Source organism: Poromitra crassiceps (assembly GCF_964638095.1).
Source record: "Poromitra crassiceps genome assembly, chromosome: 29".
Taxonomy (NCBI): domain Eukaryota; kingdom Metazoa; phylum Chordata; class Actinopteri; order Beryciformes; family Melamphaidae; genus Poromitra; species Poromitra crassiceps.
In genome coordinates this window covers 4,148,665-4,159,382 of record NC_139641.1, presented here as the reverse complement: position 1 = coordinate 4,159,382, position 10,718 = coordinate 4,148,665, and the positions used below count along the sequence as shown (strand labels likewise).

Genomic DNA, 10,718 nt, shown 5'->3' with positions numbered 1-10,718 from the left:
CCCTGTTGACAAGCAGGGAGACCATACTCCTGTAGTTTGTGTCTAACAAGCAGGGAAACCACACTCCTGTATAGAGCTGGGTATTGGTTCAAATTTCAAGAATCGATTCGATTCCGATTCACAAGGTTGCGAATCGATTAATTTCGATTCGATTCGATTCGATTCCGATTCGACCAATTTTCAATATTGATTTGGTTAGTGATACCAAAACGTGGTTTTTGAGCTGTACCCTGAATTACATGACTGTCCAGTTATGTAACACAGGGGTTTCCAACCAGCCAAGTAGATACATGGGGAAAAAAAGTTGCAGACCTGTTGTCAATTTTAATGGTTTTAGTTACACATATATTTACTCACCACGTGGTGACAAAGGGTAAATAACAGCCTTTTCATCTGTCAATAAAGACACTTTCACAATTATGCACAGTGATTTGATTTCAGCCTATATAATTTCTAAAAGTAGATATTAATGATCAAACATTTCCATTCATGTAGCCTACAGTATTTATGTTTTTGTTTCAACTACAAACATAATTAAACGTCAACTTGAAACTATGTTTCAACTACCACACACAGCACAATATTTTAGCCTGTTTAGTAAAAAAAAAAAAAAAAAAAAAATTAATAAAAAAAAAATCGATCTCTGGACATATGAATTGATAATCGAGGATTAAAATGAAAATCGATTAAAAATCGGAGAATCGATTTTTTTAACCCAGCCCTACTCCTGTAGTGTGTGTCTAACAAGCAGGGAAACCACACTCCTGTAGTGTGTGTCTAACAAGCAGGGAAACACACTCCTGTAGTTTGTGTCTAACAAGCAGGGAGACCATACTCCTGTAGTGTGTGTCTAACAAGCAGGGAAACCACACTCCTGTAGTTTGTGTCTATAAATATCAAAAGGACCTTACATGGCTTCAAAAGATGCACAATGTAGTAGGGATGCACAATGATATTGGCACGTCATTTAAATCCGATAAAGGCTTTCAAATGAAATGGCGGCATCGGCCTGAAACATTTCTGTCTATTCACCTTATGTAGCCACGCCCATTTGACCCGGTTGTGTGGTCGTGTCACAACTTCCGCTAAAAATAAAATAAAATAAAATGGCTGCGCTGCTCCAATATCATCTAACTCTGAATTAACTAATAATTTGGCCAATTGTATGTAACATACCAAATAAAAGCAAACGGCAATGTCTAAGAATGCAACGCCATGTAACTGGCTCGTTAAGTCTCGCATTCCAGGGAATTACGTTAACGTCTGCAGGTCTTATAGGCGTAAGTGGCTCGAGCGCAACTCGGAGGAGAGACAACTATCTGAAGCTTTCTTTGTTGGAGTCCAGGTATGTTTTACAAGAAAGTGCTCGTCAATGTCGACAATAACGTTATCTGACCTGGCTAACAGTGGATATACTCGCTTGCTTGCTGTGTACCGAGCTCAAAGTAGTAGGCTACGTTCTTTATTTTACCCCCTGCACTGTCCGCTCCAAAAACAACTCTCTTATTTTGCGCCGTGACCGCCGGAAGTGTTAACAGGACCCGGAAGAATTTGGCCCACTGTAAGGTCTGAACATAAGGTGAATATGACAGGTCGATAAAATGATGATTGGGGAGAAAATGGGGAGAAATCGTAAAAACATAATAATAATAATAATAATAATAATAATAATAATAATAATAATAATAATAATAATAATAATAATAATACAATTATTAGAACTGAAAACTGGTCATGACAGACTGAGCCAGAGGCTATGGCCAGAGGTGATGGAAAGCATCCCTTGTTTTCAGGTCCCAACTCTTCTCCGTTTCTATTTATAGGACGTATGCAGCGCACGTCTGGTTTTGTTTGCTGCTGACAGACAGGGCAGCTGGAAGGCGGGGTTCTATATCCGCTGTACAAACAATGCAGGTGTAGACGGATGTATATGGGCTTTGTGATGATGACAAACGTTACTGTAATTAGTTTGGATGAAGATACGTGACCTTCCAGGGTCACTTTGGGACAACTGAGCAACAAAATACAGATCTAGATGTAAAGTGATGGTCTGAGGTGTGTCACTGTGTGTGATGGTTGACCAGCTTACCACATTGTAGAGCAGTCAAAGTTGACTAGAAGCCATTTGTGTGGGTTGAAGTTGAAGGAGTCGGCGAACTTCAAAAGGAATAAAGGAAAGGAAACACGAGTTGTTAATGAATGATGAAATAACAAGATAGGTGAATACCGGTATGCAGCAGAGTTCAACAGTCACATGATATCTCTTGCCCCGGAAGTGAGTTTCCCATTCATTTTCTCTAGTGTCCTCTAGAGCAGTGGTTCTCAAATGGGGGTCCGTGGCACTTTGCCAGGGGGTCCGCGAAAAGTTACTTATTCCTTCTCAAACTACTTCCTACATGGTGTCTATCAAAATATCTTGGCTGTCATTGATTGTGTTGCATAGTGGTTTTCTGTACTGTTGACAAATTGTGATATTGTAAGTCGCTTTGGACAAAACAAAAGCGTCTGCTAAATGGCGTAATGTAAATGTAATGTAATAAAAAAAAAAAAAAAAAAATTTTTTTTGCAAAATCTTCATAGTTCAACGAAAATAGTGTATGCTTTCAATCTAAAATGGTTCATGGATGTTATTCTAATAACAAACCTATCAAATTAAAAGTCAAGCACGTTACCGTGGAAACAATTAAGCTTAGCCCCAAAATCACAAATCAGAATGAGGGGGTCCCCGGTATATTTTCTATCTTGTAACGGGTCCTTGGCTGAAAAACATTTGAGAACCTCTGAGAGAGAGAGTGGCGTCAGCGGAGGACCAAAATGCGAGACTCATTAGCCAATGAACAGCCAGGAATGGGTCTCGCGCTACTTTTGCATGCTAAAATAAAGCTGATAATGTACAATTTGATTAAAGGGATGAAAAACCCTTTCAGAGTACAACACAAACTGTCTATTTTGCTGCAACTCGACAGTGCTGCTTAATCCAGGACCTTACTTCCTGGAACTCTTGAGAGTAAAAAACTGGTCCATTGGAGTGAATGGAGATGTCGGAACTCTTCTATTATACGGCTCTGATTTTCTCCACAGACATTAAAAAAAAAACTTATATTGTATAATGAGTTTTAAGGCTGCCTACTGAATCGTGAGTGACCATAAAACATTTCACTTGGAGAAAAAAACAAAAAATAAAGATGTGTGGGAGAAATCGAAAATGTGTTCGCCAGCTCCGAACCCCCCTTATTACTCCCCCCCGTTATTGTCCAATTAATAATTATTCTCCAACTGAAATATGTTATGGTCACTCACGATTGAGTAGGTCATAAGTTGGCTTGTTGCCAGCCTTACAACTCATTACATAAGGATTTTTGTCAATGTCTATGGAGAAAATGAATGGGAAAACTCACTTCCGGGGCAACAGATGTCACGTGACTGTTCAGCTCTATAGGTTCTTCTTACACTAACATGTAAAATAACTGAAATGAAAGTAATGGCTTTATCTCCAGCAGGTTTGGAAACACTTCACAGCACAACACACCTCATTCAGCAGAGATGCAGGCCTCATCAACAGCAGTGTTATCCACACTAAAGCAAACACTCTCTTATTTGAAATGCAAAATAAGCGACATCTAGCAGACAGCTGGAAACAGCCCTTTGCTTGAAAGGTTTGTTCAAGCCTTTTGTCATCCTCTGTTCCAATCTTTTTCTCCGTTATCTCTTTTCTAATATCCTTTTTCTCCAGCCGCCTCCACGAGCGTAATAAAACAGCGTGGCACGTGGGGAGACAATGTGAGGCAGACTCCTGGCTGACAGTTGCCATAGAGACACTGCGTAACGCGTCATCATTCAGAAGCCACGCCCAAGACGGGGGAAAACAGAACTCCCCGCTCCAATCCTGGCGTTCTCCTATGTCGCGTGCATGGTTGCGTGTTGCACAAAACGATCGTATATACGGAAGATGAACACTCCAACTTACTTTCTTGACAGCTAGATCCACATTTTTCTTCTTGCCAATTCTCAATGGCTTCCTTGTTTTGCTCAGGAGTACAAAAAAACTTTAACTGGCGATTTTTTTACATTTGTTGTCTGCGCAGCCCCACCACACAACAGCTTTTAGCTATGTTTCATTCAAGGAAAATGACGCTGGTGTGTGGAAATGAACGGAGCTTTTCCCCCGTGATGGGCGTGGCCTATTTCATGCAGTGACTCTATGCTGACTGCTTGCCCCCCTCACTCATATCCTACCAACCAAGTGAACCAACCGTCCAGCGCGGTTGTACACTAATTACATATTTGTTGGGGCGTATCTGTACTTTACTTGAGTATTTTTATTTCTGTCAACTTCCACTTTTACTCAACTACATTTCTTAAATAAAATGTATACATTTACTCCACTACATCTCCGTTACCTTGTTACCTCAAAATAAAATTGGGAGAAATTTGGTAGTCTGCAAGCGAGCAGGTTTTGACAGAACGGTGCTCCTAGCTGCTAAATTACGTTAATCATGATCCCCACTCCATTCCAGTTGGTGGCAGTAATGCACTGATAGGGACATTTTTAATCACATTAGCCTGTATTTGGACAACCGCTAGTTAATATATTCATATACATTTTCATTTAGGTGACACATATAGTTATTGTACATACGCAGACAGATACACAGACGTCATATTCAGATAATCTGTATCTTACATTTGCATCTCACACTATGCCCTCTACAGCAGGCAGGGCTGGACTGGGACCAAAAAAGCTACCTGCCATGTGTCAGACAGGCCCACAATTTCGAATCGGCCCAATTTTTCGAGCTCACGCTCGCATGGGTTGGGGATTTACTTATAAAGCCACATGTTATGACCCGGTCTAGGGGTTTTAGGTGTATTCATGGGTCGCGGAACACGGGCCCGGGCCTGGGTACATTTCAATTCCCAATTTTTTTTTTTTTTTTTTTCAAATACATAATACATACTTTTTCACCAACCTGACCGGCCCACTATTGAGCGGCCCACCGGCCATTGCACCGGTAGAATTACATTGCAGTCCAGCCCTGACAGCAGGGGTTCCCAACCTTTTTTGTGCCAAGGACGGGTAAATAGATAGAAAAAAAAGTCGCGGACTGGTTGTCAAATTTAATAATAATAAAATAAAAAAAATTATAGAAAAATTATAAACATAGGCTATAATATTATAGGCTGTGTGGTAGTTGAAACATAGTTTCAAGTTGACGTTTATTTATGTTTGTAGTTTGTAAAAAAATGTTTGTAAAAAAAAAAAAAAAAAGATGCCCTGGGCTCGCGGCCCCGTACCAAATGCGTTGCGGTCCCGTACCGGTCCGCGGCCCGGTGGTTGGGAACCACTGCTCTACAGGGCCAGAATGACAGATAGGTTGAGTCTAGAGAGTAGCCTTCAAGTGTGCGTCAAGACAGATGTCATCTGATGTGTGCCCTATAAGTATCTTTGACTTCCTGTTCATTGTATTGTACAGTAAGCCTGTGTATCCATACAAGAGTGGCCATCAAATTTCCAATCAAGCATGTCAGATGGACATGAAGAATCTGGTCAACTGATCACGTGACCTCACATTCCGTTTAATTCTGAACAAAACAGAATAGAGCTGAACAGTCATGGGACTTTTTTGCCCTGGAAGAGAGTTCCCCGTTCATTATCTCCACAGACATTTAGAAAAATCCTTATTTAACGAGTTTTAACGCTGGAACCAAGCCAACACGTGACCTACTGAATCATGAGTGACCATATAACATTTCACTTGGAGAAAAAACAAAAAATAACCGGGGGGGTTTGCTTTGCTTGCTTTTTCTTAACCCATTGATACCTGATGCAGCATTTGCGTGTATATCCCTCATTTGTGTGTGTATCCCTTTAAGACCGCGGTTCGCGGTCTTAAAGGGATACACACACAAATCAGGTATCAAGGTGCATCAGGTATCAATGGGTTAACAGCATTTACTTGTACTTTCAATACATTAAGTAGCCTACATTTAATATGATGTTTAATACTTAAAGGAACACTCCGCCCATTTTCAACCAGCTTTGTATCATTAGAACATCAGTAGTATATCAGAAAACTGTAAACGGTTTTGAAGTATGTCATTTAATTTGACAGTTATTGAGTGTTAAAGTGTGGACCAGTGACATCACTGGTCCACACTAACTCAAATTAATAACTCATTAACTCAAATCAACTCTCAATAACTGTCAAACTATGCATCATTCATCTAGTTTGACAGTTATTGAGAGTTGATTTGAGTTAATGAGTTATTAATTTGAGTTAGTGTGGACCAGTGATGTCACTGGTCCACACTTTAACACTCAATAACTGTCGAATTAAATGACAGACTTCAAAACCGTTTACAGTTTTCAGATATACTACTGATGTTCTAATGATACAAAGCTGGTTGAAAATGGGCGGAGTGTTCCTTTAAGTACAGTAATATCCGGTACTCTAAGACTTTCACTCAAGTAATATTCTAATAGGTGACTTTTCCTTCCACCATTGCACACCACTAAATATAACGGCGTACGAGTTTGTGAACAGCCACTGTTAGAGCTAACTGTCAGTCAGGGTGAGGAAGGGTGAAAGCAGCCTTTATAGTCCTGACCCTGCGTTGTTTGAACGTGTGTGTCTGACAAACGGTGATATTTCTGTGGTGAGGAGGAGGAGGAGCAGCACGGTTCCTATCTAAAGGTCTGACGCTGCCTCAGGAAATTACTCTGTCCTTATCTCTGCGTCTGCACAGCCTGCAGCTGGGGGGGGGGGGGGGGAGTGCTGCAGCTGCCTCGCTCAACAGCCTCAAAAGCTCCCCCATCTTGTGGCGATTGTTTGGCCTATTACGCACTCCGGCACGCTTCCTCTTGACATTAACGTTACGCCCATTATCAAACAGAATTGAAGCAGCTGGATATAATCTTCTGTACGTGTTTTGTCTTTCATAGATTGGGTGAGTTGAGAGTGGAGATTTTCACAAGCAATTGAACAGATTTTTTTTTTTTGCCACACTAACCCGACCCCACACTGGCAGGGGCGGACTGGGATTCTAATTCAGGCCGGGCATTAGATACCAAGCAGGCCAGGCTGATATGGGCCGACGTGCGTGCCAGCGTCCGAAGGGTGCCGCCGAAAAATTTGGCCTGTTTGAAGCCCAATTTGGGCCGTTTGAAGCCCAATTTGGGCCGTTTGAAGCCAGATTTGGCCTGTTTGAAGCCCAATTTGGGCCATTTGAAGCCCAATTTGGGCCGTTTGAAGCCCAATTTGGGCCGTTTGAAGCCAGATTTGGCCTGTTTGAAGCCCAATTTGGGCCGTTTGAAGCCCAATTTGGGCCGTTTGAAGCCAGATTTGGACTGTTTGAAGCCCAATTTGGGCCGTTTGAAGCCAGATTTGGGCCGTTTGAAGCCCAATTTGGGCCGTTTGAAGCCCAATTTGGGCCGAGTCCAATTTTACAATGAGATGCACCCACTTTAACCCTGAATAAAGTAATAAAACCACTAGTAAACCAGTAGGTGGCGCCTGGCCTGCTGTTCAGTGAGTGGCCTGACTGGGGTGAGTGGCCCACCGGGCATTTGCCCGACATGCCCGATTATGCAGTCCGCGCCTGCACACTGGAAAAACCACCTCACGCCCACAATAGGATTGGGATTGGGCTGAAAATGGGCATGGAGGTGGGTTATGATCCGAGGAAGGTCATGGGTATAGGTTGTAAAGTCCTGGAAACCACCTGGACACCGCCATCATTTCCAGCCAATCAAAAGGTGCAATTGTATTGCGTTGTGCCTATTTAAATCAGGCAACGCTTCGTTGCTACATGTAGTTGCTCCTAAACACAGTTGCTCGACGGACACGGCCAGTTAGGACACGGTCAGTTAGGACACGGTCAGTTATTCGCTAATTTCAGGATAGTGGAAAAAAGTGTTTGTCACTACGAAGAATGAACGATCGAATGCTTTTACACACCTCAATGCCGTTCAGCAAAGGTCTGAATTCAGGACAGATAAACGCACTCCCAGCGTACGCTGCGTCGATGTGCATCCATATTTTCTCTGCATTACCTGGAACAGACAATGACCATACAGGTTATGAACATCCCGGGAAAAGATTAATAATAATAATAATAATAATAATAATAATAATAATAATAATAATAATAATAATAATAATGTTAATAATGTTAATAATAATAATAATAATAATGATAATGATAATATTAGTATTATTATTATTAATAATAATAATAATCATAATAATAATAATCCAGATGTGGGTTACTGACTGTGAATGGCCTGGAGTATAAAGGTATACAATAACACAATAATACACATGCATAAATTAATCTGTTGTCCCTTTCAAAAGGAAAACATTGACATACAATTGATGATATGTTGTTATTGTGGTGTTTTCCCATGTTGTGTATCATGTCTAAAGTGTGTGTTGACTCACATATGGGCCCCAGCTCAGTGATGTGATCGAAAGCACATGACGGCGTGGTGCCAAGCGTCGCGCAGAGCTGAAAGACACAAACCAACCAATCACTAAACACTACTGTGACATTTTCTTCTAAAAAGTAAACCTATCAAACAACTGACAAATAACAAAGACTTCTATTATAATACCATTTGAAAAGTATCTTTCCCTGTTTACAGTCACTAAATAATCAGATATGTTCCAGAAAGCATTGAAAGTCAAATTGCCACCCAATATTTACTATGGAAATGAAATGCATGTTTACAATACTATAATATAATGTGGAAATGAAAAATACTAAATCATGCTCATGGCTGCTAACAGCCTTTCACACAAGCACGGATATCACATGACTCTTCATTTAAACACACATGTCCGACAAATGGATGATTCAGCAGGCTTGATTGCAAGCCCCTTGACAACAATGGTTGGGGTCATTCTTCACTGATAGTGATCCATAGGTCCAGATGAGACGGGGATTATTGGCCTTAATCAGATACAAACACACACTGGCTTTGACACAACCTTAATCAGATACAAACACACACTGGGTTTGACACAACCTTAATCAGATACAAACACACACTGGGTTTTACACAAACAATGCTATCATTCAACAGAGGCCTCAGGGTGCACAGCGTCACCAGGGAAGGTACGTGTCTAGTGGCTCTCTAAGTGGCTGTGTGTGCCTGTCCAATAATGACCCAGATAGCAAACAAGCATTGTATCAACTTAGAGTCAATATTCATGCAGCGACGCAACCTACATTGATTAAATGCTGAAATCAGGAAAGCATTGATTCAACATCAGTTTTGCAGCCTGCAATGATGTTGATACAACAGTGAAGCGTGTTGCACTGTGCAAATGACAATGACTACAGTCGTTTATCTAATTCTAACTTGTATTATTATATAATTTGTAAATGTAAGTGTTAACGCTGTGGGGAAAAAAATGAGCAGCTCAAGAAATATTTTCATCTTGTGTGTATGAACAACAAGAACCATCACATTTCAATAGAGATACACCTAGAATGACCACACCGCGGTAATATGCCTCCGCCAACAAGTGAGCAGTCGACATCCATGTCTGTCCAGACTTTTGGGCAAAATGTGAAGAAATTCCGTCAAGGCGTTAATGAGATATTGCGTTAACGAGCTTGGAAATGGCGTTCGTGAGGTCACAGTGACCTTGACCGTTGACCACCAAAATGTAATCGGCTCATCCTTGAGTCCAAGTGGACGTTTGAGCCAAGTTCTAAGAAATTCCGTGAAGGCGTTCCTGAGATAACGCATTAACGAGCTAGAAAATGGCATTCATGAGGTCACAGTGACCTTGAACTTTGACCGTTGATGCTCAAAATCGAATTAGTTCATCCTTGAGTCCAAGTGGACGTTTGAGCTAAATTCAAAGGAATTCCTTCAAGGCGTTCCTGAGATGCCGCGTTAACGAGCGTGAAATGGGCGGTCGTGAGGTCAGTGACCTTGAACTTTGACTTTGACCACCAAAATCTAATCAGTGCATCCTTGAGTCCAAGTGGACATTTGAGGCAAATTTGATGAAATTCCGTCAATGCGTTCCTGAGATATCGCGTTAACGAGCATGAAAGGAGCGGTCGTGAGGTCACAGTGACCTTGAACTTTGACCTTTGATGCTCAAAATCGAATTAGTTCATCCTTGAGTCCAAGTGGACGTTTGAGCTAAATTCAAAGGAATTCCTTCAAGGCGTTCCTGAGATGTCGCGTTAACGAGCGTGAAATGGGCGGTGGTGAGGTCAGTGACCTTGAACTTTGACTTTGACCACGAAAATCTAGTCAGTGCATCCTTGCGTCCAAGTGGACATTTGAGGCAGATTTGATGAAATTCCGTCAATGCGTTCCTGAGATATCGCGTTAATGAGCTTGGAAATTGTGTTCGTGACATCAGTGACCTTGAACTTTGACCTTTGACCACCGAAATCTAACCAGTTCATCCTCGAGTCCAAGTGGACATTTGAGGCAAATTTGAAGAAATGTCATTAAGGCATTAGTGAGATATCGCGTTAACGACCTTGAAAATGCCTTTCGTGAGGTCACAGTGACCTTGACCTTTGACCACTAAAATCTAATCTAAGTTCATCCTTGAGTCCAAGTCAACGAAATTCCGGCAAGGTCAGATATTGCGTTAACGAACATCGGACGTACGTAAATACGTACGTACTGTACATACGGACGGACAACCCGAAACCATACTGGCTCCGGCCTGGCTATCAATGTA

The 10,718-nt window shown here is 41.4% G+C and overlaps 1 protein-coding gene across 1 annotated transcript in view; it reads right to left on the bottom strand.

The window, feature by feature from the left end:
* ddc (dopa decarboxylase) overlaps positions 1-10,718 on the bottom strand; it is a gene marked incomplete at its 3' end in the record, with an annotated part of 51,149 nt that overhangs the window by 14,618 nt on the left and 25,813 nt on the right. The window contains exons 6-9 of the mRNA XM_083662733.1: positions 8,442-8,508; positions 7,959-8,053; positions 2,090-2,157; positions 1-2 (exon numbers count right to left, since the gene is read on the bottom strand). The exon at positions 1-2 is cut by the window's left edge and continues 75 nt beyond it. Of these exons, the coding sequence (XP_083518859.1) occupies positions 1-2; positions 2,090-2,157; positions 7,959-8,053; positions 8,442-8,508 (232 nt within the window). The remainder of the gene's footprint in view (positions 3-2,089; positions 2,158-7,958; positions 8,054-8,441; positions 8,509-10,718) is intronic.